Raw genomic sequence first — 27801 nt, 5'->3', positions numbered from 1 at the left:
ACGAGAGATCCGTTAAATTTCTTTAAAAGAGGATACACTTGTATTCATGAAAAAAATTTCAGTAAAGAATACTGATTATATATCACCGAATCAAGACACATCTGGGCCACTGCTGCAAAGAAGACTGTGGAAACGAATACATTGGCAAGCTCCATGTTATGATTTAACTCTTTAACTTTTTTTTGCAGTAGGTTAAGCTTGATTAATAATTTGGCTTACTTGTAACGGCAGAACTGCGGGTTTGGTATATAAGTAAGTTTGACGGCAACAAACAAGCTGCGCAGTAGACTGAGGTGCCATGTAGTCAATAACCATGTCCTATAGGTGCATTCATATACATATTTTTACCTAGTATTATGTGATGAACGCATTCTTACTATAGCATTAAATTTATCCTTTCGCACTGCTATCAAGTTTGCAGGCAGTCAACGATTTTGACATCGTTGTAGATCGCTCTGGTGAGAAGATTCAGTTTCCTTATAGATAATCTTTCATTTAATAGTATTAATAAAAAAAAAAGTTATTGCGCCTCTGAGTCATGTGTATGTGTTGTCAATCTGAACCTCAAGTAACGGTTTTCAATTCCGCAGCAAATTTTCTCACAAAAATTCTAATGATTTGTGGTACGGCCAGAAAGAAGTTATTAAGTTGGTTATAAAATTTTACTTCTCAGTTTGCTTTAAATGCTGCCTACATTTAGGGTAGACTAAGCTACTCTACTAGATTTGTTTGTTTGGATGCCCAAGAACAAAACGGATTTCCGATAAAGGCATCTGTTCGGACTGTCCGTTCATGAGCTCACTTCTGACTCTTTTCCTGAATATCCAACGCTGCATGGATCTGTTCAAACGTCATCTGAACAGGTATAAGCCAAAAAAAAATCTCTCATTTATAATCGGTATTTCCTGTTATCCAAAATCACATGAGTGTTAGTGTTGTCAGGCAGCAACATTCTGTTACCAAATCTTTTGTCTGTTTAGCGCCTTTTTTACTCAATTTATTGACCCATTTGGTGACTTGAGGCGCGTCGCCGTCTGCAGACGGCTTTGCGCTTCTGAAGCGTGTGGCAGCAGCTACTCCTAGTGGATTCTCTGGGGTATCTATATTTGGATGCTTCACTATTCGCCTTTGCGTTACGAATTGTTATATCTTTTTGTAGATTCCAGCACTAATCCTGTAAGACAATGATAAAATTTCATATAAGCAATCATGTGCACACGTTCATGCGGTTCGTTTTATGAGTGCAATGGTCTTTCGCTGAGTCCGTGTGGTATACATGTTCCTGTCGGACGATTGAATCTAATAAGGCGACCAATATTTAACTGTGCAGGAAGTGCTTGAAGTGACTGGACCGAATATCTGAAGTGTATTTTCATTGAACCGAAAACCGTCTAAGGCAAGGTTTATCGTTGGTTTAACGTTCAAATGGACATTTGTAGTTAAAACGTTAAAAGCGGTTGCCAGATAGTGCTTATTTATTTTCAACTTCACAAACAGTTCTCGTTGTATCAGCAATACTTGTCTGGGCGGGAAAGTAATAAAGGATATGCCATGCCTTAGGCCTGCGCTTGATTGCGTAGGAAACAGCTACTAATAAACATGGCCGCAATATAACCGATGCAGCAAACGCAGAGACGCAATCCGAAAAATGCGCCTAATTAAAAATTAGATAAATAAACAAAATGTACAAGTACGTGCAAAGTTACGGACAGTACTTACTGACCGACGTGGTATTCAACTCGGATTGTCTTAATGAATATAGGTAGTACAATTTAAGAAGCTATCAAAAATTATCCACCACAGACAATATATATTCATTTGATATTCTTGTTTTTTGTCATTGGATGGAAACATTTTAAAGTAATCGATTTTGTATTTATTTGTACAACAATCGATAGAGAAAAGTTACTAGTTATCAAGCAATATCTTTGTAGTAATGTATTTTTTAAAGTAAACACGTGTGTATGATATTTATTACTTAATAAATAATACATGCTTCTTACAAGAGACAATAATGAACAAGCGTCCCTAAAGAAAAAGACGCATTATGTGAATTCCCTACATTTTTTTGCCAATAAATGTTACACAAGACTTTTTATTGTGCCTACGAATCATCCAAACAATGCACACTTTGGACAGAAGTCACGTTCATAATGTACCATCAATCACGATATTAATTAAGACCTCGAATATTTTTAATATTCGATACGATGATTTGTTTCTTCTGTTGCAGAATTGAAACATGATAAGCAGTCTAGTTGAACAGAACGTCCAGTGATCGAGTACCCACGCCAACTTATGTTTTATTGGCAATAGGCAGTCTTGAATCTATGAGCTGAATTGGTTGTCTCGTTTTTAGTGGAACCGTCTATTACTGTGCGTTCCCACCGAGATATGTCGCAAATGTAAGGTACCCTGTGTGACCGGGAATTCTTATTGAAGGAATAGCACACAGCCGACTTTCTCCAGGAGGCAATGGCTTTTTTTGTTTTCGTTGCACCTCTCCTTCAATAGATGATCTTGCAATCTTTGCTTTCGAAGCCTCATCCTCATCTTCCGGATCATCACGTTTTTCATCTGCTGTAAGAAAAAATTATTTATTCAACTTTTAGGAAAAGGCGGACTTTTAATTTAGAGGACACACCGGACTTCTCCACATCACTTTAATTCATAGAGTCACAAAAAGGTCTTTTTCAGTGAGAACTCGCACATTCTTAACTTCCAAAGCCCTTACGGGGAGTAGCAAGGTATAAGGTGGTAGTTTTACACTGTTAGTATAAAATTGTATTTTGCCGGTATGAACTGACAGACCTCTTTTTTCTGAAACTTCGCAGCTGCTTGGGCTATCACCCTCATCCACCACTACTTTTTCCTCACGTTCTTCGATTGCCTCGTCCTTTTTACTAGCACCTGTTACAAAGTATTCACTTCCAATTCGATGTCTCTCAGCTCCTATATTTTGTTTAACAAAATGCACCTTTTTCACTTCGTATGGACGCTCAAGGCATTCCATAGTCGTCAGTTCAACACAACGTAGTTCGCGGAGCCGATCGCATGTTTTCTGAACCTGAGTCAATGTTCAAGTACAATATTGTCAATGATATTACCAGAATGAAGGGACAATAAATCAGTACTCACATATAGCTTCCTTTCATAATAGTCGACTTGCCAAAATTTATAAGACCGCCAATAATGACGGTTGAGTTTTAGTTTCCTATCAGACTTTTTCAAATTTGTTGTCGGCTCAATACGTTTCTTAAAGCATAAGGCGCATTTATACGCTATATATTTTAGTGCCTAGTTCGTACGCAGTTTTATCTACGATCATTTACACCTGTTCTATGCAGGGCGAAAAGGAGCAGATCCGTCCCCCTGTGTCTTTTAGCGCTTGAATGGCGTGATGGACAGCTAACCATGGATGGGGTAGATCTAAAAATACAGCATCAGCTACTCCGGTCAAGCCAAATCCATCTGTGCAAACGTCTCGATGAGCGCATATAACGATGTCATTCAGCCCATGTGAAGAAAACTCTTTCTGTGCCATCTCGCTCCGGACCTGTAAGCAATGATGACAATAAATAGTTAAAACAAGTCTCAAACCTGTTGCAAAAAATAATGTCACAAAATAATCAAAGAAAAAATCTTCCTTGGTCGTTTTCGGATCTGTTTTCTCTCTGGCTGCATCGTAGACTGTAACTGAAAGTGGCATTACCACTATGCGCTTGACAGCATTGATAATATTTCAATCTCTGCCTACGGTGCCCACTTTTGTGGGTTTATCTTGAAATTTTCGTAATGGCATGGAAATTGAAGGACATAATAAAATGCAATTCGATGCCAGTTTAAAAATAATGTTAAATCGACGGAAAAAATTGTAAATGCCGGCTCTCATACCTACAATGCGTCATTCGCTAGCACGGATTTTTACCAGTCACGTAAAAGAAACGTAACCTCTTACCAGGTGGAAGTCGAAGGTGTACACTTTCCCATGTGGAGCTACTGCTCTAGCGAGAGAGTGCGTCATTGAACCCGATCCCGTTCCAGACTCCACGACCACGCTGCCGGGCCGTAAATCTAGTTGGAATGTTGTGAGTGTGATGTCTCTTGTATAAAGGATCTGAGTGCGGTGTGGTAGTGCAAGGGTCCATAACTCCGGCGTTGGCCACAGGCAGTGCACAAAACCGTTTTTGACAGCAATCCGACTTCCATACGGACGGCCAATAACATCGTTGTGACGCATAGCGCCGTATTTTGTTTGAAACGTTTCACCTTCCTGAAATAGCAAATGCAAATTTAAAATATCCGGTTGTTAAAATTCACTGAACGTTATAGCTCTGTGTAGGTTTCAACATAATTGTTTTCCATCTCACTGAAAATCACACTGGTCCTATTAAGTATTTACAACTAAATCGAATAGTTAAAAGCATCTTAATGGAGTAAGTTTCATTTCGGCTGTTATTCTGGTTGAAAGAGACGAGAAAAACACCTTGTGCGGTATGCATGTATCTAACATTAGTCTGACTAACATACTGTGAATTACTCGGTACCTGTTGCGTTTCTTTCTTCTCGTATAGTAGTAATACAGATGAAAATCTAGATATAACTTATATAACCCGTAACTACCTTTAGGACAAGAGGGTAGAACAAATTGAAATGTAAGTAGACAATTACTGTGTCCCCCGCCTGGGGACAGTCCTTATATTCCAGAAAACTCATTCCAACTTGAACGACAATGAAGAATTCTAGAATTAGTAATGAATACGGTTGGCACGGCAAGTGAGCAATTTCCTTCAAAATAATGCTATGCTATAGCAATTTAGTGCCAGCATTGTAGAGTACTAATATTAGCAGGTGAATTGCTGGCACCGTGAGTATTGCCGGCGGCTCCCGCTGATTTCGAATTTCACGTGGATTTGTTTGTATACAAAGCAGACCGCGGGTTGAAAGGGATTTTTATGTAAGTTTAAATTTTGTGTATCGCCTAGAGACAGCTGTCGAAACGTTTTAGTCAAAACGGAAACTGGAAGCTCTAATAGATACTTGTCACTATCAAGGAGTAAATCATTGCTGATAAGCCGGATCGAGGAGACCATTGTATGTAGGTTTTTGTACCTTTTTATATATCTCTCTTAGTAGCAGGTGAGTTGTGAATGTCGATGTGTGTACCGGTTTTCATCACGTTTAAGCGTTTTATGTTGGTTTTCGTAATATTTACAGTGCTCTGATTATAGACTACTAGTTAAATAAGCTCGAAAGAAGGACTTGCTATGATACCCGTAATACAGTCGGCAACAATTTTGTATAGGGTGTAATCCATAACTCGCAATGAAATTATGGCAGTAAGCAATTTTGATAAGGATTGTGTTGATTAAATTTATATATCTTATTGGATTAGGTGGTTCCGTGTATTCTTTCACAACAGAATATTTGAAGTCTTCATAATAGTTTTGATGTTATAGGACGACATATTTTATAGAAATTCAGTTACTTAAAAACTTCTTATCAAATTGTGATTCGATTGTCAACCGGTTGCCAATGGAGTTAGAAATGATTAAATGAAGCAAGTTTTCGTATAGCTTCATACGATAGAAAACATACAGCAAAGAAAAGAAGCTTATGTATTTATTAAAGAATATAAAAACCTAAAGAAAGAGGTGATATTGTTCTTTTAGGACAGTTCTGGCTAGCCTTTTTAATTTCCGTGAATTTTTTCAGTCATTCTATCATTCTGACATATTGGTCAAGAATGTAAACCAAAAACTAAGTTTTTCATTTTCGCATATCGTTAAATGTCAGTCTTCAAACTGTAAGCTTTCAAACAGTTATGACAAGGAGGTAGGTAACAGTAGGACAAATAAATATGCTTAGGGTTTATCTGCATGATTGAATTTAAAATTAATCTAAATATGATTTGTTTACATTATTTTTGCCGTGCACTCGCACTACAATAGGTAAGTGTTTAGTATCTTTACCAAACAGACTTGTGTCAACTATGACAACTTTCAAACAATCTTTTCTGTTCTGCTTTATTTGGCCAGGGAAGACCGAGACAACCGGCAAGATGTATCGTCGAGAAATAGTTAGGGATGGGGGATTTGGCGCTCTTCAAAACCGGCGAGAGGCCCTAGCCGCACGAAGAGACAATCTTCGAGATAAAGTTCTCTCAAATCTTCGAAATATTCCTGAAGTGTCGTCTGACAAGAAAGGTGAACTATGGGTCTTGAAAATATTTCAAAAGAAACAGGGTCGACAATGATTCTTCCTATGCAAAGTGAATCGTGCTGATGCTCGAAGGCTGTATTTAGAGTAGCGAACAGATATTCGTATTCAAAGCAACAAAGCACTAATTTTCATATTGTTATTCCGATCAGTTATGGAACCTCATTCTTACCAGAAAGTCGTTTTACCGAAGCCCAAAGAAACCCCTGATCAACGCAAGGCTCGGCTGGACCGTTACCGTAATCTGAAGAAGGCTTGGGCCGCCGAACAGAGGGCGGAAGGGCTGAAGACGCCGGCGTTCAAGGTTGGCATCGCAAGGCCAACTCCCCTTAAAGAAAACAAGTCGGTTATTGGAGGGCTTTCCAGAAGAATGCTTGATTTCGACGTGAGTAAGCCGATTATCCGTTAGTAGTAAGAGGAAAAAAAAACGCGGGTTTGTTATGACTAAATAGTTTACTTAGAGGGGTAGCCACTGAATTTGTCTACTTTACTGTCAGCAGAAATATTAATGACCGTTACTAGACTGCATAGACAAAGGTAAATTCGGTGGCTCTAACGTTATAAGCCATATCTAAAACTTGCCTTCCCACTATTAACGCGGATTTTCTTAATAGAAATAAACTCGGTATACTATGCTCGGATCTGTTCACAGGTTTATGATGGTGTGGATTCATCGGCTTGCCCCGCTATAAAAAAAAAGACTCCATCTATACGTACGACATTGGCAACCCGATTTAATCTAACTGTCCAGAAGAATCCAATGGATCCTCGATTTGGGCAAACCAAGGTATTACTAGTTTATTTGGCCTTAGCCAATTTAACTATCGAAACGGACCAATTCGGGCGTTATTGAAGCCTCACAAGAATGAACGCTACAAAACCATTTGCCCTACGCATAGATAGTCGCTTATGTAACGTTCTAAAATACCATATATTGTATATTACAATTTAGTCGAACTTATCAAGCGAGATGCACTAATCCCGTATCGAGTACCTTTTCATGTGCTGTAGGTACACATTTTTGAAGGACCAACTTTACTATGCATTCTAGGTGAATCTGGGAATTTACGCTTAATTTACATATGGAAATCTGTGTTGCGAAAATCTGAAAAGGATCTACATTAGTAACATATCTCTACGATTTTTTAACACTTCTCTCTTATACTCTGTTGACCAGTCCAGATGAGAGCTGTGCAGATACTGCTCGAACTTCTTGAGCTTCCTTTAGTCACGATGAACAACAATTTACAGATGAATAGCAATAAGAAGAAGATGCCAAGTAAAACTGTAAGTAATGCTCCATCGGGCCGAACGCTCTCCAAAATGGCTACGCCAGCATCGACAACGGCAGGAGCACCTTTGACAAAGACACAATTCGTGAGTGGTCAAATTTATAAAATAAAATTGCCCGTAGACCTTGTGTCTACATTGGTGTTAGACGCTTTCAATAGATTTCTCTAAAACCAAGTCGAAGCAATTATTCGAGGCTTGTGACGAAAAATCTCCATTACTTCCAGACTCTACTTGTACAAAGGCCATTAAATGCCATTAGTCAGCTTTAAAAGTAATAATTTAGTTGTTGCCATTCAATGTGCGCTAATAAATGATGTGCCAGAAATTATTACAAATATTAGATATGCTTATTTGCAAGCTCCATCAGCCTCTGTACAAACACAACTCAAAACTACGCTTTTAAAATCAACCGGAAAAGCGGGATTTGCCGCTCAGGTAGTACAAAAAGTAGTAATTTAACGTTTCCTTTTTGAAATGAGTTGAGGTGCGTAAGCAGCTATCATCGTCTTTGCTAATATAGTAGCCATCGAACAATTATTTATGTTATATATCATTAATAATACCAATTACTCCAATTAATACACTCCCTAAGCGAGAATAGTACATTACCACATTTTATTTCGAAATAAGCGTGAAGTAATTTTGTTACACTAAGGTCATATCAATCAAAGTTACGTGTACGTCACAGGCTTTGCCTTTAAGCGTGTTGTGGATATGTGCTTAACCTTTTCCAAGAGTAGGTTTTTAAATACGTGCAAAAAGTAAACAATAACATTTTTTTTCGGTAAAAATTTGTATTTTTTTTACGCAGAATCCATTGACTGCTGCGTCAAGGGCAACTACAACCACTTCATTGATGTTTACTAGTAAAACTCCGACTGGTGTTCAAGCTATTCAAAAACCGGTAAGACTTAAGCCCACGAATAACGTTTTAAACAGATTTTTTTCATAGACAGTAAGATCAGATTTGCATTCTTATCGTTTGTCGGATTTTAATAGAGCGTGATCTATTCTTAAGCCGTTTCGAATGCTTTTCGGCTATTTGGATTCAGTGAGTCCCCAATAAGAATAATCTAGGGCAGCTGCTGATTTATCGACAAAGATAGAAATGTTTAATTATGTGTTTCGCACGGAAAGACAAACCCTTGAAATGATCGAATTGCTTTTAGACACAGCATCATGTGATCTAGACCGTTTCACTTGAACGACTTGCACTGATTCAGTCGTGTATGAATACGTATATCATAGGGCCACATATCGTTTATGTCAGTGTGTTAAGTCATCAGTTAGTCATGAGCAATCCATACATTTTTCGTGCACTTAGATGATTCCTCGAGAGACCCCGCTGTCAGTTCCCAGTAAAAGTGATCCCGGAAAATTAACATCAACCGATGTCTCCACTGGCGACCAGCCTAAAACGGTAATTCATACGCAAAACGACTCTCCCTGTTAGCTTTTCAAAAACTCTTTTAAATACAAGCGAAGAAAGTTAAATAAGATCAAGGTTCAGTGTAACATGGGCCATTTAGCAGTATAATATATCCATTATTTGAGTGTATGAAGATCTTAGAAAATGATTCTGACGATCCAAAGCAAATGATTATACGACACACGACGGCTACAAAAGTGTTTAGGCTTCGGAAGATTTTATCGTACTGTACGTGCTAGTGAAAAACATAACGCTAACACTTCGTATGTTCGGCCGTCTTTTGTGTTGCTTCCATTTACGATTCTAAATGCATTTGTGTGCATAGATGATAATCGGTAGATTACAAAACTTATTTTTGCCCTACGTGAAGTTAATCTTGCTGATGTGGCAGTTTTACTTTATCGTTTTTCTTGCCGGTGGGACGGAAAATTTTTACTTTTCTGCGATATAGTTTGTCATTAAGAGGTTCTTTATTTACGTTCACTTACTTCCAGCAATAGTTTGAAAAAAAAATTGATTGTTACAGCCGCCTTCAACAATAAGGAGGACTCCAAGATCTATATCTCGTCTAGGAACGGTGAGTTAATTAGTGCTTTTTGCTCTTCATAGTTGTAAGCCCAATTACGAGTGATAATATTGATATGTTGCGTTAACTTTATTAGAGGAGATGAAGTATTCAGTAAAATTCAAGTAGGCTGATGTCCTAACTTTGACCCACCCTTCTTAATGATCTGATAGACACCTTGGCGAACAGTTGTGCGAGTCGGGTCGACACGCACCACACCTCGATCGTCTCCTACCGAGGAACGTTCCATCTCGTTCGAGCCATCATCGACATCGATTCCGCCAAAAACGGTAACCGCTTTGAATAGTGTCCACATAGCCAGGTTTTGGCTTAATAAAAAAACATTAGCTGTGGTTTAAGTCCAGAAGGTATCCTTTACTTTGCATTTGAAATTTATTTAACGACCCACGTATACGCTTCTTATTTTCTAACAGACACCTTCTGGAGCGCTAAAAGCACAGCATACTGCTTCTGGAAGGACCACTCCGCTATCGGCACGGTCAAAAATCAGCCAAAAAATACCCAGGACTCCTGTACCTGCTTCCACTCAAACAAAACACAAACAGGTAATGATCCTTGAAACATAAGTAATGTTACTGTAAAGTAAATGTTTCGAGTTTCGCGTCCAGCAACGCCATTAGGCATCATAACAGAAGTCTAAACATCTTTATGGCATGGAGTTAGTCATTCATTATTAATCACCATTCTTTTGCCGACCTGAATGATCGTTAATTAACGACCAACAACGGAGAGTGAATGAAAACTATATTATATATCTACAATGGAATTATGTATATAACACCATTCGAGAGTTTACTGCTAAATGCACTCATATGCGTACCTCTATATGCAAGCGGCTAGTACAATTTTTATTTATTCACCACTATTGACCGCTGACTAACAACAATGGAAGTAGGCAAACGAATCGTAGACAGTAATGGCCGGAAGAAGCTATGACATAAAAGCTATGGACGAGCTAATATACTGGATAAATATAATCACATTTCCTTTTTTTAGGAGATGACAGAGAGTACAGTAAACATTTCCCCTGAGGGCCAACAAGCAGAGTCTAATATATCTCGAAGTAAATCGCTTCGGTCAAGAAATGTTGCTGCAGCTATCAAAAAAACCAGAACTGTCAAACGGCTTTTCGTGGTAACTATGTCGAAACAATTGAATGATTTTTGAGATGCAGATATTTTGCGCAATTTAATTACTTATTTCAACTATGGCGAGATTTTCCTTTATATTACTTAGCCATTATGAAGCTAGTAATGAAATGCAATGAATTAACATTTTATGTGATAGTCAAAACAAAGGAAAGCAGATTTGTTCAGTATCAAAGAAGTAAGCGATGCGCAAGTTTGAGATTTATATCTAAGCGTAATTCAAAGGCTCACTTTTTGTACAGCGATAATTGATTCTATGCGTCAAACAGCTTTGAGGGTTAGTAGATCTCAATATTATATAAAAATGTTTTATATAAGATACGTTGAATACTGTGTATACAAGAAAAAAGTGAGAGTCAATTTTTGCAGGCATCGGGTCTAAAAACTGGACGAGGGAATGCTGCTACATCGGCATTGAAAACCAACCCAAAACCCATCAGAGGGAGCTCTGTAGCTGTCACCATGGCTCTTAGATCTAGAGCTAATTTGAAGTGGACCAGTACAGCTTACAACAAAACCCGAGTAAAATCACAAAGAATATTTACCATTACCAGCCATTCCTGATAAGATTGTTCATGCTTGATGCCAGGCTAATGGTACCTAGTAATAAGTTGGCCAATAACAAAACAGTGAACAATCTCTTAACATTGGATCCATCTATGGTCGAATCCACAATATAATTATATTACATTGTGGTCTCGACAATAGTACTGAGATACAATAGCCGTTTGCCACAAGATTAAGAATTACGTTCACGTTCGCCTTCACCTAACTAACCGCTAAGTTCACTGATACAATCAAATTTTCTATAGTGCTTAGTGCGCTTTTCTGGTGCCCCTGCGAAGAAAACGCGTTGATATTTTCTCCGATAAACAATCCTACACACTCAAAGACCGTTGTCATTGCCTCATTGAAGTCCGAAGCGATGACTAAAGAATACGACACTTCTATTACCAAACTGAGCTGCTTCATCATTTATATTTCAACACTTGTTATAGCTTAGTTCCATTGAGTAACTGGAAGTACTAACTTTAGAAAAAGCCCAAACCGCTTCTCAAAATGTATTAATTTTATTAATTCAGATAAACAGAGTATACTAAAGCATACAAAAAAAAAATCAAAAACTACAATTCAGAGAATATGTCTGTGACTAACATAATTGTTTATCGAAAAGGTCTAAAATTTTTATTTGGGACATAGTAAGAGATCTGTTTTACAATAACGAAAATCAACTTCGAAGTTTAGTTCGTCTCTGAAGCTAAGATGCATTTAGAAGCAGAAAGAGTGCAAAATCTTATAACGTTACATAATATATCTAAGTAACTAATGTGTTTCTTTTCAACAGAAACAAAGACCTACGAAGCTTAAGGAAGGTCAAAGACCTACCGAAGACGAAATAGCAAAAAAATGGGCAGAATTCCTTGCATGTGTAAAAGTGAGTTTACTCTATGCCTAACAAATTTGACGTGTTACAGCTCTAAGGACCTTGTGGACATTACTGGTTAGACAATGCGATTTTCATTAAAATTAAAGAACCATTTTTTTTCTATCTTTCACCGAAACATTCAGCAAAGCATACAATTTGTAATTCGTCTAGAAAACGTTTACTTTTACATGATTTCTTTTTCGTTCTCATAATTTTAAGTATTAAATATAAGCTCCTTTTACAGGCGCACAAAGAATCGTCATGAGAAACGGAAAGACGGAACTTCAGGAAATGAAACTCGAAATCTGACTCTTATCGTCGACTGCCGATCCCACAATATTATACTATATAGCAGCGCTTTATTGATCCGTTGTTTGTGTTGTTGTATTTAATAACCATGTGACAGCACACTGAAGGAACATGATTAGAAATAAAACAACTTTCAAATCCTATACATTTTGTAGATAAATCAGGCATGTTCGTGTGTGACCTAGGCCATTGGTACGGACTAATTAACGCGCCATTATCTAAAAATTCCGAAAGCCGTGTAAGCCACTAATACGAATCGTTTTTAATACCTATCACTATGTTTCTATGTATTTTTATACGGCTATAAGTTTTTAAGTGCCATACGTATTGAACCTATATATGCAATAAATTATCAGTTATGATGATGGAGCTACTAACCGATACGCTTTTAGTGCGGCGAAGAACAACTGATTGTTGTGAAATACATAATAATTTGATTAATTTTCGACTTTGCCATAGAACAGATCTATGTTGCTTTAAGACTTGTTTTTATCTTTGTACTAATAAAACTCAAAGGCTCAAAAGAAGTTTTGGACGGAAATTTACTATAATGCTGCGATTAAGTATCTGTGCTTATCCATGTTCAATATATATAATATCCAAACTAATGTCGTCGTACTCCTGTGAGTTCAAGCCTGTCTATTTTACGAAATCAATTAAAAATGAGGGTTAGTTTTCTAATGCTTAACACATGTCATATTCGGAAAGAAATGCTTCTTCATGCCATAACAACATTGAGAATTGCCTCGCCAAGATGATTTTTACGCAATTTTTTGTATGTAAGTCCTTTAGAACGATGATCAACCGTTGCACGATTTTTTTTTACCAGGTTTCGATGGAAAGGCTAATATAGCTACGCGAAGATTTAGTAATATCCCAAAGTTATGCGGACGATCCGAGATTTAGATGGATCCTGGAGCAAAATGTATTATTATTAATAGTATTATCAATATGTTGTAAAAAGATATGCACGTAGGTGACACGTATTTCTATATTGAAAATACAGTTCATAATTTTGCGTAGGAACGATTTAAACGTTTGAATACGAAATATTTTTGTTTAGTCTATTTTAAAAGGACATGACTGGAATTTAGAACGCGTATTCTTTATATACCCTATAAATAATAAGAAAGCACAGCTTCTTATATGTATATATGTCACAGAAATTGGTTTTCTTTTTACTCATATCTCTAGAGAGTTGATAGGTCAACAAGATTCACTGTTAATTCATTTAGGTAAACAAGCACAGTATAGTAAATGCAATTTTCAGGGTGAACAAAGAAATCGCTTTTCTTTCTTTCAGTAGTGTATTTTGGAACTCAGCTTTCCTATAACCCTAATGTACTAATTTATTTGTGTGCTGCTTACATATTTACAGTCATGAAGCTGGAGCGTTTACTAAAGCAAAATTTGTGATATACGGTAGGTCATTCTCAGATCCTCATTTGAGTGAAGTTTATGCCCCATAGCGATCTGGTTTGTCACGTGTAACTTTCTATAAAAGTCATTAAGAACAACTTAGCTCCCGAGACCTGGCAAAACCTGACGATCCAATCCTTTCAAATACAATTTGAGACAGATGACATTAAGTCTCTAGATGTGTTTGTGTCTAAGGCTTAGGTTACCTTGATTTCTGTGGTGGCAATATACACACTCTCCTCAAGGTTTTTTCCTCCTGAGGTTGTCCCTCGAATATTATTTAATCCAGTTTTATTATCGTTGGTATATTGTTTGGGGTACATACAATTTTACGCTTAAATTTTTCACCCATATCTGATATTACACCTTTTCTTCTCTAAATCAATATTATCATATAATCTTAAAAGCCATCGATTTGAATGGATGAAATCCTCAACTGTAGGAACTGCATTTAAACAGATAATACCATTTGGTCCTGTATACACGTGGCTGCATGGAGCATAAAAGAACATGTTGAATCAAAAATAAATAACTGTGAGAGCACTATGTTATTGACATAGTAAAAAAAATCCTAATTCCATCAGAACGTAGTAATAAAAGAGAGCTCTGGACTATATCAAGACCTAAAAATTAGGTCTTGTTCTTGGTTTCATTACACACAAAGAATCTACCGATACAGAGCATGTGGCGTCCAGAATTATTTTTCAAATAGTATTGCAGCTGCTTTAAACTTCAATCGAAGCGAAGGTTTAGCCAGAGTGTCTTAGAGGACACGAAATTGTTTAGGGTAGACAAAACTTTTTCACAAATTTCAGTAAAGTCTCCGCTCTAATATCACGTTTACAAAGATAAAATAAGGTATAATGTTTGTATACTTCCTGCGACCTTATCTCAATGTCATTTATCCTTAGTTTAGAAAAAGTGCCGTTAGATTGACAAGATTTCGGGCCGTATCTATTAGCTTCTCCCAATAGAAGCCAAACACCGTAGGTCAAGGAAATCACCTGTTTCCACCAACCTTTGCGGCCTATTGACTTCGTCGGATACGTATGGATTGCGCATTAAGAAATAGTACCCGGCAAATTTCAGTTTAACCTGAATCTGTGAAGGCCACATATTCTTTGCATCCACGCGCATGCCTACGAGCTGACGCTATTATACAGGCAGGCTTTCGAGATAAATTACCTATAGGTTGTTTTTCCGTGCCGGATACGTAGACATATGCAGACACTGTCCACTGTGTCACAATGTTGTTGACGTCACCGTTAGCACAACGTATTAGCATACGGCAAACGATGTGAAGAGTTTATATCTGCTCACTATGTGGCATTCATACCTGTACTGTTTATCATGCAATGAGAAACATAAGCCGAACGTTGTGTGTTAACATATTCGTCTACTAAATTGATATGAATATTTTTCGGACTCAAACTTCATTTGTCGCCTAAGTCTAAATAGCGCGCCTTAAACTGAGCTCCAAGTCATTTATAGGAGTTTGGGGGTTATACCGATAAAGCGAGCTTTTTCTGAGAGCAGATCAGTAACCCGTTGCGTGAGCTGAATTAAATCAAACGAAGATAAAAAGGCAACCGAAGCAAAGATCAAATCAGCGTGACAGCGGTGAAGTAGTACGACGAGCAAAAGGCACCCAGCAAATAAAAGATGCCGCCCTTGAAATTGAAATCAGATACAGTAAATAGTCAAATGAAAGTGGCGATAAACGGCAGTTGCAAATCAGCTACAAAGTTCCGCAATGAAGACAAGGAAAATGTAAGTTCCTCTAAAATAACAATTATTTTACAAGAAGTCTGTGTTTCTGTTTCATCCGATTTTGCAGTCAGTCGGACGATCTTGATACGTTTTCGGTTATTTTTTGTGCGTTCTGAGCTATTGTATTGAATTATCGTTTGACAGTAGCATTGAATTTTAGGTTAGGTAGAAGCGTACCATAAAACTGTGAAGGTTGTCTACTTACACTCTACCTACAGGCAGCTACCTATTCGGCAATTATTAAGCGTAGAAGAATTTCATACCCCTATGAAGAAATGCCCACCAATGGAACTCAAACTTCACCGGAACTGAGAGGCAGTGTCAAAGCATCGGAAGAAGACACCCACTCCAACCAACAAGTGAGAATGTAACTTACTGTTAATTTAGGAAAAGCATAGCTTTTGTGCTACCGCACAAAATAATTTCGTCACACGGCAGAAACGCCCGTGAGCTACAATTCGAGATTAAGCGTTTGCATATGTCGGGCTAGACACAATAAGATATAATTATTAGGTCTATAAAAGTTCTAAAGGATTTGATTTCCAACTGGCTACAGAAGACACCCACCATTCAGATCAGCAGATTGAAAAGGGCGACCGCGACCTTTGCCGACCTAACAACCACAAAGACCTTGTATAATAATAAGCAGGAGATACGAACAGACCATTCACCACAGGTACGTAAAATTGTTGGATAACTAGCGACAAACCAGCAAGATATAATATGTTTACAATCGCGCATTCAACGCCTCGTTGCATGGATATATTATAAACTCTATATAGATGCATGCTTAAACATCTCTCTACTGCACAATCAAGTACTATTACATAACTCATTCCGCCTTGATTCTGCACCTTACGCATCTGCTAATGTATTATCCTGACAAAAGCGAGCAATTTAGATCTACTGGTAGAAGACAGTTAATGTATAGGTCACGCTTGCACCTGCCCCTGTGGTTCGATTCGTATAACTCAGGCCACGGAAACAGTGGACATTTCTATCGGCATGGTTATCTGTATTGTTCTTGCGATTTTTTGATATTCCATTTTAGGTGCATTTGTGCGCGAAACGTAACATAGGAACTAGATCTGATGAAGATCGCTCGTTCAGACGCTCAGTAACTGGTGATGGCTTACAGCGTACTAGCCAACTGTCTTCGACTTTAAGTCCTAAGGTAACTTTTTACAACAATTCGTCATCGATTACGAAGTGTTTTAGTTTTCCTGGTTATTCGCATGTTCCATGCTATAGGCTAGATCTCATAATATCCAGAATCCAACTCAATAATCATGCTGGTTTTACATTAAAGCCAACTCAAAAAACAAATATTTCAATTGCGTTCCTAAGAGCGCATTTCGTAAGAAACTTGATAATCTTTTTTGCAGAAGTTTTAAAAAAATATAGACTATAGAAAAAGATGATGGCATTTTTATGACTAATTAAGCATTTAATATTTTATGACAAATATGATAATTCAAGGAGGCTTAGATTATAATTAGCTCCACTGGTATCTGCATTATTATCTTACAGGTAGTGAACGGGAACGCTGCAGTGGCAGTCTCACGCTTCATATTGTCAGGCAAATCATCTTCCCCGGTTCTCTCAGATTCCCAGGAAACGGTGAAAATAAAACCATTTAGGAGTATGAACTCATTAAGAAGTCCGCCCGAAGATTCTTCGAAGGTGCGCTGTTGATAGCTAATTCCACCCTACGATCACACAATAATAATATAGACAATTTTTAATAACTGCCTTATTATTATTTTTTGACTCAACGTATTAAGAGCATGGCCTTATTACCAGTATGCATGCAAAAGCTAGGCATGTACCATAAATTATTCCGTTCAACAGTTGTGTAACGACGCTCTTATGTGCAGCATCGGAAAAGTTGTATGAACGCCGTGTTATGTTATGAGGCCGTGAAAATCTGAACTTCATGCAAGTTATTGCCTTTACTTTGTGAATGTGATCCTTAAAAGTGTTTTCTCGATTTAGATGTGGAATAAAGCCAGGTGAGAAATAAAAAGCTAACTTTTAATTTTGACTTCATAATTATTTTGTTAAACATAGACTTTATAATCGTGTTGTTTTACAGTGCGCAAGACGTACTCAAGGAAAAGATAACAAAAGCAATACGATAAGTTCGTGTCAATTAATGAATAGTGCGTCATCAAGTTGTTCAATCAAACCTCAAGAGATGTTACAGGTAAAAGGATCTAGGAGCAGATCTTCAGCAAGGAGTCTCACCCCAGAATCGGCTTTTTCAAAGGTTCGTGTCATTTCATAAATGGGCCTTGTATATATTCGCTGTAATGCGGTCGTCAAATGCGGATGGTGAAGTTTGAACATGACGAGTCCTAAGCCAAATTTTAACGCACACATATGTCGCTTGTGTACGCTTATGTCGTTGTCTTAACTCACAGAGGGAAGATTTCAGCATTGGAAGTTCAGACTGGAAATAGTAAACAGTCGAAAAATTAGTCAACTGCTGACGAATTTCTTCAGTGTTCGTCCAAAAATTACTGGACTTATAGCACGATTCTTTACGCGGGTGTTATGCTATTATTGTCGTAGGTGGAACATAAGAACTTATTTTCTTTTTCGGTAAAACAGTTTCACAATAATTTATTACACTTGGTATTAAACCCTTAGCCGCCCGAACTACGCCGTTTATGCCGTAACTCTGTAGCATATATTTTGATAAATTATTCACAAAATATTTACTAAACGCAGTGGCACAGCAGCTAGAAAAGCAACGCGAGACGCAGTGCAGGTCATTGGAAGAAACGGGCTGAATAGATTTTACAGAGTGGTGCTCCTTTTGTTCTTCGAAGAGGTGAAAGTACATCACTATGTAAGCTACGTTTTACTCATTCCTTTGAATATTTAGTTTTTGATGGTGATTTATGCATGAAAAATTGGTTTTCTTGCCTATAACTTTAGAAAAGCGGGCCGGCAAAGTTTTTGCCATCCTAACAAGTACACTATTGAATCTGACGACAGCGTAACATGGTGTTTATGTATGAACAGCTGGTTTCAGTCTCCTATGGTGTGCGGCACAAGCTGCTGGTCACGGCTTAAGACGTTTGTTCTTCGGTCTTTTTATGAAGACTTTAGTTATTTCCAATATGCTTTTACTTTTATTTGAAATTTCTAATATAAGTCGTTTTTAATCAATGTTTATTCAACATTAAATACGAGCGTTTAACGTGGCATGAGATAAAAAAATTTATTCGCGCGTTGTTAGAGACCAGTGCGTCAAATAAACGATCATGCGTGTTCATGGCGGTAAACAGCAATATCCCAGTATGCAACTGACGTGTCATAACACAGAGTTATGCGGGTGTTGAGCGAGCGTGTCGCCCATGCGATACGCCTAAATACCTCTTTAGTCTTTGATCTACTTTAGCTTTTCAAAAAAAGTCTGACTAAAGAGGTTCAGATGCAAGTAACTTTTTGTGAAATGGCGTTATATTTACATTGGTGCTACCTAACATTCGCATGCGTATCAACTTGGCTCAGATAGGTTATGGTAGCCTATGTATACCTATATCGCAATCTTTCTGCACATTTTGCCAAACATAACGACGCGCCATTTCATGTCTGTTGAAGCAGTTTTTCGAAATGTAAAGACGGCGTGCATCATGTGTTTGTACACAAATCTTATGCAAGTCCAAGACTCCGTGCATCTGGCCCGGCACCTTTTTTTATTTCGACTTTCAAATAAGTCTCTTTCTGTGTTTTAGCAACCCATAGGCTTAAATTCTGATCGTGATTAAATTTATTCTCAAAAAATGGTTAAATGGCCAAAAACAAGCGTAAGAAGTTGGTGTTTTGCTTTATGCCGAATGGAAGATAATTCTGGATTAAACCTGATTTGGTTTATTCAATCTAGTGAATGGTGACAATAGTTAGGTTAAAAACGACTGCTTTGATTCTTCGCACTAAATAAGCTAAAGAAGTGTGGAAAAGTTATTTTTCCATGCGTTTTGCAAGTTTATCAGAACTGTGCTAAACGGATGACATTTTGAGTTCGGGGTTCATTAAAAGCCATACGTGGGTTGACGTATGGCGACTTACGCCACGTCGCCACAGCACAACATTATCACAAGACGATCGCAACACTTGCATCCGCATGGGTTAGTATAGTACGTAGAATCTTAAAAACCTGCTCTTTAGTATTTTGCTTTGTAGTATATTTGCTTTGTAGACAATGACAGTCTTTTATGCAAATATCAGTCGTCGCGAACTTGCATCGGTCGGACTCCACATCGTGGCCACATTGCAGACTGATTGGGTCGACTATAAGTGACATGTACATGGGATCAATCCCCTCGACGCGCCGTGGTTGCGTTTAAGGGTCTACCTTTTTCATTTATGCACTTGCTGAGCGCAAAGTTCAAAACTGCTCTTTGAGTTTGGTGCAGACCTACTGCTGCTTGGAAAAATCTTAGAAGGCTTCGCCTGAAAAGTTCAGTCAATCAAGCTCACTTACACCTCGCTACATTTTTTCATTTGGGATGAAAGTCATTCTCAAGGCTGCGTCAAAAATGTGCCATCTAGCCACAATTACTAAGGTGTTGAACTATAAAAGTGCAACAAAAATTCATTATCTGATATCTCCCGTCTGTGTCCTTATTTCATTAATAGTCAGATGTTCTTACTGCTGTGATGCTTCCATTGATCAATTTACAATATCGGATGGATGTTTGGGTTATTGCTGTATTAATCTATCGAACATGTGGGAGTAACACACATATACAGAGCTGAGCGTAAATAATTATGAAAAGCATAACAAATGTGAGCAAAATAATTCATTGCTCCGATTTTATCGACTTCGGTTATTAAACTGATAGGACCTGATCTTTCGTTTACAATGTAATACCTGAGGTTTATTCTGCCTCAACTGTAAGGTTTTTCATATGAACCAGGATCGGCTTTATCCTTTTTTATACTGAAAGCTAAGCTAGAAATATTTGAAAACTTTAGTATCTACATCAATAGTTTTTAATTCCATTTTACTAAAGAGGTAAAAGTCAGACTTCAGGAGTTTCTAGTGGTTCTTTTGAAAACTTTAAAAAGTCTCAATAATTTCCTAGTAAGCAATGGGTTATTCCAAAAAAAGCTGTATAGTTATGGTAGTTTCTTAAAAAACAAATGATACTATATAGGCCTACTACTCTCAAACATAACAGTACTAATTACCTGATTCAAAATAAAATAATTTCTTACATTCAATTGTAACAGAGATACAGGACGTTCTTTATAAACTAGAATAAATTCGAGATTGTTTATTCATAAAGGCATTCATAAGGAGAAGTAGTTTTGGTGAAACCTTTTCCATGCATCGATACCTCTAAGGGACGTTTTTATTCGATATAACGAATATTCGCTTCAATCACGGCTTCCATTCAGCTATAAAAACGCATAAATACATAAGCGGCTCACAAGTAATTTATTAAGCGATACGATGAGTTCAACAAGTTTAAATGTCAGGTAAATGTAAATCTGAAAAATGCAAACGCTTGTGAAGATATAAAACAGACTAAGTGCTGGAGCTTATTTAGACTATGAAATTGACTACAGATATTATGCCTTCGAAAACAGCTGTTGAAGTCAAAATTCCGGGATTATCAAGTTAACCTTTTGAGCTATTCTAGTGAATTTTCTAGCCCGTTCAATACGGTATCTACTAGGACCTTCCTTTTTACCTCGTACAAATCTTTCTCGAATTTTTTTGGAAATCGTATACGCACTGGCACAAGGTAGACTTTCCACTTCCAATAAGCAATGAGGTTAATTATTTCGGGGGGGTTCGATGCAAACATACTGGAACACCCAACTCATATTCCCAGTACGAACCTCCTGTCTCTGCCACGGCAAATTCGTGGTTTTGTTTTAAGATAAATTGATTTTCTTCTACTCTCAAGAACAGCGGGTGAACGTATACAGAGGCAACAGACTATATCTTTTTCGTTCACAGTCTTGTATCAGTATTTCGTAACGAAACCTAAACAACAAAGTAAATGTTAGATAAAATAGCTTTATAGTAAAATACTTGCAGAACCAGCTTAAAATGTTTCCCGAAAAATTTTACATTAAATGGACAAATACATGCTAAAAATGTAATTTCTGAGTGATCGATAACGTTTACAGCGTCTGCGAACTCCGTCATTTCATGGCACGAGATTAAACGGGGATCGTCTGAAGCAACAAGATATCCAGCCATTGGTAAGCTATTTTGTGCTTCGCTTTAGGTACGTAATATCTAGCCTTGTGCCTTTTCTTCATGGAGTGTAATGACTACACACCAGAATGCATCCATTTGTGCAGATTTTTTTTTTCGATCTTATTTTAGTAGCGTTATACTGACGACAAGTACTTTGTCCCTTTCGTGATGATAAACTCTTTATATAGACACGAACCCAGACTGTGATACCCTTGAGTCCAACCTCGGTTCTAATGCCACCTCAGTCGGTCAGGACGGGAGCTCAGAATCGTTCTGCCGAACGCAATCATAGTTCACGAAAAGAATCGTCAGCGGACCTCCAGGCATCTTCGGAAACCGGAGAGAAGTATAAGGAGTGGTACGCTCTCCTCGAAAAAATTCGCGTAAGCATCAAACCAAGTGCTATACATAATAAGTTTTACGATATCATATAGAACTATCAATAGATATACACGGTTTGAATAGTATTGGCTTGACTGTTGAAAAAGATGCCTTGTCGGCTACCCTCGAGCTACTCAAACATCGTACGTCATGTCGTCGGTATCTAAAAGGAGCGCGTTTCTCTATTAAAAACGATTAGTTCACTTAAGGCCAGCACAGCAACTTCGATGAATAGCAAAAGCAATTGCAGCCATTAGAGCACGCACGATCAAGGAACAAAAAAGATTTCTCTCTTTCTCTCTTGCTCTATATATATATATATATACACATGATGACAACGAAAATAGAAGTTTATTTTGGCGCTTTAAATCAGCCATACGCTCGAATCTTGATAATTTTAAATGTAAGCAAGTGGTCCACTATCCTACCACTAATCAGTGTGCATATATTTTTGCATTTTTCAGATCATGAATCTTTAATAGTCAATCATCAATGTAATACATTGAAATCCTGTAACCAAAAAAAGTTTTTCACTCGATGTTACCAAATGCGGAATATGAAAGAAATATCCAGCAGATGTACAGTACAGTTTTTGCTAAGCAACACAGAATTTATGCCAAACGAGGCCATAAGCAAGATTTTTTTTATCACACGTGTTAAGCCAATGTGAAATGCATATAGGAATCTCAAAATATTGAATAATCGACAAGTTTATATGGTCGAACATGGCCCAACAACATCCTGATAGGCACTAATGATGCGTATGTATATATATATATATATCATGCATATTATTGAATAAATTCGCGAAATTTGGAAAGCAAAGTCTCTGTTTGCGTAAGATTAAACGGTCTATTTATTTAATAAATGACTGAATTATGGTGTAAAGTTTGCTCAGAATACATTTGACAAAAGGGGCGTGTAAAGCAAAGTTTAACTTAAAAAGTATTCTTAAATTACCGAATATATTACTGTAAAGATATTTTGGCAATGCCTGTTTTTAATTATCATTCTCCAATCCACAAAACTAGGTACGGATAGAGACGGCGTCGTGCTTCCACTTAACATTTGACTACACAGCTTTTTAGCGTTATTGCATAGCGCATATGTTATAGCACCGTGCAAGGGCAATGAACAGCTCTTACGCCTTTAACAGAAAATTTTCTGATCTCTGTTGTTTTGCTAATCTTAAAGCGAAACTCTGATCGTGCAAGATTCGCCCCTATCCATCATAAATACTATTTCTACACTTAACAAATATGCTTGATAAACAATTATTGGTGAAACGCTTTCTACAACTGCAATGCCTGGGATAAGAAAAAATCATTCAAATTGTTTATGGCACTCAATTAATACACATCCAGATGTTTGTAATCGTTCATTTATCACCTATAAGTTCCCTTGAAGAACATCTTCAGCTGACTCCCAAAGCTAGAAACAATTGTTTATCACTGTTGGAACAGCCGATGGACAGCGAGACATTTTAATATTGTTAGGCCAAAGAATTCCTTGGTGATATTAGGTTCTTTATGCAACCGTTGCATGATATATGATGGTACGACAATTTCCCCCTGTTGAATACACGACCACAACGCAGGCTCACACGCTATCTGCTCAGAACCGAGTTTCAAGGAAAACATGTTTGCCACAGTATATTGCTTCAGCTGAAACACCTGCAACATTTAGAACGCAAGGTGCACACCAATGAGAAGAACGTAAACGTTCGCTTGCAGTGTTACTTCGTTACTGTCGAATGAAAACGTAATTTTTTCCAGCTGCAACAACGTTGCTTATCGGCTTATTTTCGTACTGTACAATCAGTGTTTTTCAGCCGTATTTTTTATCTGTTGGTCGCTTTTGCCAACTATTAGAATCCTAAATGTTCTCGTACCTTGGGTTGATCAGGCTCGCAAAAATTAAGCATGGTGAACAACATGCTTTCCAGCAACTGTTTTGCCATTTTCGACCCCGACATGTTCTGCAGGTTTGTATAAGGCTGGTCAAAAATGTAGATATCTGCTTGTTGAGCGAGTTTCGAATATATTTCTGTGGCTACTGTATACAAAGCCGGTATCGACGGACGACTCAGATTTTTTTCTTCCGTGATATATTGCTGAACTTCGTGCAACGTTCGATGGCGGTCCATCACAGCGTATGTGACATATGGAAGACATACATCTACAGCGGCTATCCTATTCAAGGACTGTAAAAGGATAGGTCAGAAAGAAACAGCATCCAAATATCTCGAACCTCCGTTTTCGATAACAGCACAATAATACATAACTACGTTAGAAATTAAGGGATATTGATGATATAGATATAATACCGAGTCAGTCAACGATGACGAAATATAGCAATTTAGAGTGTCCCTATCTCTCTGCAGTACTTTATACTAACCACGTGATTTTTATTTTTGACTAGCGACTTTTTAAATGCAGGACAAACTGAAAAAATATATAAGATTATCACAGCAGACGTACAGATATGTTTTGGAAGAGCCACATTCGCAATACCACATACCGTTCTACAAAAAAGTTTAGAAAAAATCGTGAGAGTACAGAACTTACCATTATCCGTTTACTTGAAATCGTGGGGTTCAAAGCCGAATGCTTTGCTGAGGGTTTGTTTTCTTTTTTATTATAGAGCACATAGTCGCAGAACTTTAGAAGGGAATTCGGTTTAACACCTTTAAGGCTAAAGACTGATTCCAGAGTACTAAATGGACCCTTCAAATCGCGTTCATGAACTACCCGCAAGGAAAGCGATGGCGCCAGTAGCTTCCTCAGCTCCGCTTCGGATGATTTGTTAAGCACGTCCAACACCTATTCGTCACAGTTTTATCATAGTTATTATTTTACTGTAGTAATAGTATTATTTCCATACAAAGGTATGCCTACAGATTGGTTCTATTTAATTGCTTTCGGCACGCTTTTTCAGCAGTTTCTGAGACTACCATAATAGGTACGAAGTAATCCGATCTTAGCATTAACCGACAGCAATGCACGTAATGTTTTACATTAATATTATAATAATATATACGGATAATTACGCTAATTGCCAATAAATTAATAAACAAGTGTATTGGTATATTTAAGTAACTTGAATGCTTAATTATTTGCTGGGTTACTTCCTATGCAATAATGTTTTGCATAATCTTCGACAAAAGGTCACTTGTCTATTTGTATTTTACCTCGTATTTATATAATCAATGTTTAGTTGTTTCTATGTAGGCGGTTCACGTTGTTAGAAAAGAAAAAAGAAAATAATAGTAATTATAAAACCATGCCTTGGAAAAAATATATAGATTTTCTTCAGGGCAAGTTTCTCCAAAAATCTGCAAGTGATATTACAAAGTAAAGACAACGATGAAAGGCAGACACATTACTGAGCTTTTATAAATGAATTTTTGATCTTTTGCCGATTATGAGCTCTGTTTGCATAGTCTTTTGATATTCTATAGCTGTTTCTTTGGAGAAGCGACTTCGGCGTAGTTAATTATTGATTCCCAGGCAGCTCAAGTCATTTGGCCGACTATCTCAATGTATAATACTAAACGTGCAATGGCAAATTTTCCAATCTGATCACAAGCGTATTACAGACACCCTTAGCAAAGTCACAAAATGAAAAATTGCTATGAAACATTACAGATGTCCGAAAAAACGACATTACAATTGCTTGGACATGCCAATCCAGTTTTCATTTAACCTTAATAATGGTACCAGCGACGCAATAAATGGTGTGAATAGATATAGTAGAAGAAAATACCTGACATTGTTGTTCTTTAGTGTAAGGCAGCAGATTCGTGCTGTGGATGCCGCGCGCCAGTGAATTCGTAAGAACCGAAAGAAGTCTCTGTGCGAGCATAGTGCTTTTCGTGGATGTCGCGAATATACGACAAGCACTCTTCAGTGTCACCTTAATAACCGCAAACTCTATAAGGTACTACTCATCAATGGGCTATGATTTATTGCACAACATAAATATTACAGTAGAGCTAGTACGCTCAACATTGGGATGAACCCTTTTGTTTACCGATGACCCTGCAGCAACAACATCGTTTTTATTGACAAACGGCTAGCAGACGACAAACGCGTTCTCGATCGAGCAACAATCAAATGATAACGACAATTGTGGAGTGGTGAAAATTATTTTTTCACCTATTTTTTTAGGTATTTTGTCCTGTTCTATAAATGGAACAATTGTAACGCAACTTAATGTCTACGCTCAGCTAGAAACATCTCGAATGCTTTATTTAAAAAAAAATGTTTCTGTTCGTTAGCGTATTTTGAGACCGAAATAAAAGTGGCTCCGATCCCTCCATTTCGCAATTGATACGCTACCTTAATGGAAGAATTCACACGAATCTCGCTAGTAATTGTTAAACTATTATATTACACAAATATACATGTACAATCTGTTTCTTTTGTAAAACCAAGTCGGTGTTCATTCGCCGGTAAGATTCGTAAGATAAAATAGTTGAAAAGTAAATCGTTACATTTTTAAGGGAAAAGGCCAAAGTCAATTATAAGATGTGCCGTTTCTTCGAAAGGCATTCTTGATTTGATTTTAATCCATGTTGTGCCATAACCAACTTAATGGACAAAAAATGGTTTTCCCAGCCAGACAATGTTTTGCCATGAATAAAAAGTAAAGCGAGTAAGAAATAACTTTCTTCTTTGGCACAATTGTAAATCAATATAAGGTGCTCCAGTTACTCGCAAGTATGCAAAAGTTTGGAGCGTATACGACGGTGCGGACCATAGTCACCTTGAATTGACTTTCGGGGTAAAAGACCCACACGTTTAGGTAGCGCTTGAGAGCAAATTATTGCCGCAACCATTATTCTTTTACGAACACGGCCTACTTCTTGTATGCTTACTTGTATGCCATTGCAGCAACTCGAAATCTCCTGTTTAAGATATAGCCAATGTGGAATAGGGTTTATTCAAAATGCCAGCAGCGATGTGAATACTGGATTACACGCTGAAACAGCCAAAAAGCACTGGTTGACAATGCCTGCGCCTTTTATTACGGTAACTAGTTCTTATCGCGGCCACGGATGTTACTTGGTGCCGCAAACAACGTATTTCGCGGTGTACGTAGTATCCACCGTTTCCTTTATCGCAGGTACGCACATCAGACAAAGTTCTCCTTAGAAACCAGAAGTTGCTAGTTTAAAGCATATGACACAGCAAACATTACGTTGAGACGTAAGCAATGAATTATAAGTAAATGAAGCCATACTATTTTTGTGTCGCTTCGTCTTGGTTGCAACCATCTACGGTGCTTTATGTGTTTACATACCAACTTTGTGATCCAAATAAAACTATACAGCTTAAGTAGCTCCTTTCTCCTGTTGAAGACCTTGAATATAATTAGGATATTTTATATCCCATTCTAGCCCTATTCATCCTGTTAAGGGTTGTCCTATCATCAGTATTGAGCTGAATACATTGGCGCGCACGCTAGCTGCAGCGAAGCTTTTAAATAGAGAAAATATCCACAATTTTTCTTTTTGAGGTGAGAGCTGCCTCAGGGAGAGGGTAAGCTATGACACGGCTGCCTATACTAAGCGACAGGGGCCTATCGTCG

The 27801-nt window shown here is 37.6% G+C and overlaps 4 protein-coding genes across 8 annotated transcripts; 2 read left to right on the top strand and 2 right to left on the bottom strand.

Moving 5' to 3' along the window:
• Window positions 1-1453: 1453 nt before the first annotated feature.
• Window positions 1454-6454, bottom strand: Trmt61 (tRNA methyltransferase 61). 3 transcript variants are annotated; one of them, XM_086970820.1, is made up of 5 exons: window positions 6392-6454; window positions 3959-4273; window positions 3335-3556; window positions 2812-3067; window positions 1454-2580 (listed from the first exon to the last, which is right to left on the bottom strand). In XM_086970820.1, exons 2-5 carry the CDS (start codon window positions 4238-4240, stop codon window positions 2372-2374), a joined length of 969 nt encoding a protein of 322 aa, XP_086826946.1. In that variant the 5' UTR covers window positions 4241-4273; window positions 6392-6454; the 3' UTR covers window positions 1454-2371. The 3 variants fall into 3 exon arrangements, with proteins under 3 accessions (XP_086826946.1, XP_022699150.1, XP_022699151.1); XM_022843415.2 differs by lacking the exon at window positions 6392-6454 and adding an exon at window positions 4624-4899; XM_022843416.2 differs by lacking the exon at window positions 6392-6454 and adding an exon at window positions 4624-4899 and having other exon boundaries at window positions 1454-2577.
• LOC111266177 (uncharacterized) lies at window positions 4965-12937 on the top strand. Its single transcript, XM_022843413.2, has 14 exons — window positions 4965-5098; window positions 6039-6206; window positions 6372-6604; window positions 6872-7006; window positions 7402-7596; window positions 8324-8416; window positions 8837-8932; window positions 9468-9518; window positions 9680-9796; window positions 9941-10072; window positions 10524-10661; window positions 11045-11197; window positions 12021-12110; window positions 12346-12937. Exons 2-14 carry the CDS (start codon window positions 6062-6064, stop codon window positions 12364-12366), a joined length of 1599 nt encoding a protein of 532 aa, XP_022699148.1. The 5' UTR covers window positions 4965-5098; window positions 6039-6061; the 3' UTR covers window positions 12367-12937.
• Window positions 12938-15143: 2206 nt separating this feature from the next.
• Window positions 15144-23057, top strand: LOC111266178 (uncharacterized). Of its 2 annotated transcripts, none has more exons than XM_086970818.1 (9): window positions 15144-15599; window positions 15818-15958; window positions 16159-16275; window positions 16651-16773; window positions 17130-17282; window positions 17695-17868; window positions 21756-21830; window positions 22017-22211; window positions 22674-23057. In XM_086970818.1, exons 1-9 carry the CDS (start codon window positions 15492-15494, stop codon window positions 22686-22688), a joined length of 1101 nt encoding a protein of 366 aa, XP_086826944.1. In that variant the 5' UTR covers window positions 15144-15491; the 3' UTR covers window positions 22689-23057. The 2 variants fall into 2 exon arrangements, with proteins under 2 accessions (XP_086826944.1, XP_022699149.1); XM_022843414.2 differs by having other exon boundaries at window positions 15145-15599; window positions 16156-16275.
• On the bottom strand, window positions 22542-27682 carry LOC111266181 (transcription elongation factor, mitochondrial). 2 transcript variants are annotated; one of them, XM_022843424.2, is made up of 5 exons: window positions 27514-27682; window positions 25975-26124; window positions 24777-25031; window positions 24101-24412; window positions 22542-23882 (listed from the first exon to the last, which is right to left on the bottom strand). In XM_022843424.2, exons 2-5 carry the CDS (start codon window positions 26071-26073, stop codon window positions 23658-23660), a joined length of 891 nt encoding a protein of 296 aa, XP_022699159.1. In that variant the 5' UTR covers window positions 26074-26124; window positions 27514-27682; the 3' UTR covers window positions 22542-23657. The 2 variants fall into 2 exon arrangements, with proteins under 2 accessions (XP_022699159.1, XP_022699158.1); XM_022843423.2 differs by lacking the exon at window positions 27514-27682 and adding an exon at window positions 27089-27360.
• Between the last annotated feature and the right edge of the window lie 119 nt (window positions 27683-27801).

Source organism: Varroa jacobsoni, unplaced genomic scaffold, assembly GCF_002532875.2.
Source record: "Varroa jacobsoni isolate VJ856 unplaced genomic scaffold, vjacob_1.0 scaffold_1063, whole genome shotgun sequence".
Classification (NCBI taxonomy): Eukaryota; Metazoa; Arthropoda; class Arachnida; order Mesostigmata; family Varroidae; genus Varroa; species Varroa jacobsoni.
The sequence above is the reverse complement of the archived record's forward strand: the minus strand, read 5'-3'. Positions and strand labels throughout refer to the sequence as shown.

Bases quoted from the DNA above. Each gene is read 5' to 3' on its own strand.
- Trmt61 (XM_022843415.2), bottom strand. From the start codon at position 4,716: ATGAGTTTTCTGGAATATAAGGACTGTCCCCAGGCGGGGGACACAGTA. The intron at 3,557-3,958 runs GTAAGAGGTTAC...CATTGCTTACAG, and splicing joins ACACCTTCGACTTCCACCTG to GTCCGGAGCGAGATGGCACA. The intron at 2,581-2,811 runs GTCTGTCAGTTC...TTTTTCTTACAG, and splicing joins CGAAGTTTCAGAAAAAAGAG to CAGATGAAAAACGTGATGAT.
- LOC111266177 (XM_022843413.2), top strand. From the start codon at position 6,062: ATGTATCGTCGAGAAATAGTTAGGGATGGGGGATTTGGCGCTCTTCAA. The intron at 6,207-6,371 runs GTGAACTATGGG...TATTCCGATCAG, and splicing joins AGTGTCGTCTGACAAGAAAG to TTATGGAACCTCATTCTTAC. The intron at 9,797-9,940 runs GTAACCGCTTTG...ATTTTCTAACAG, and splicing joins CATCGATTCCGCCAAAAACG to ACACCTTCTGGAGCGCTAAA.
- LOC111266178 (XM_022843414.2), top strand. From the start codon at position 15,492: ATGCCGCCCTTGAAATTGAAATCAGATACAGTAAATAGTCAAATGAAA. The intron at 16,276-16,650 runs GTACGTAAAATT...ATTCCATTTTAG, and splicing joins GAACAGACCATTCACCACAG to GTGCATTTGTGCGCGAAACG. The intron at 16,774-17,129 runs GTAACTTTTTAC...ATTATCTTACAG, and splicing joins CTTCGACTTTAAGTCCTAAG to GTAGTGAACGGGAACGCTGC.
- LOC111266181 (XM_022843424.2), bottom strand. From the start codon at position 26,073: ATGCTCGCACAGAGACTTCTTTCGGTTCTTACGAATTCACTGGCGCGC. The intron at 25,032-25,974 runs GTATTTTCTTCT...TGTGACGAATAG, and splicing joins CTAAAGAACAACAATGTCAG to GTGTTGGACGTGCTTAACAA. The intron at 24,413-24,776 runs GTAAGTTCTGTA...ATCCTTTTACAG, and splicing joins TTTCAAGTAAACGGATAATG to TCCTTGAATAGGATAGCCGC.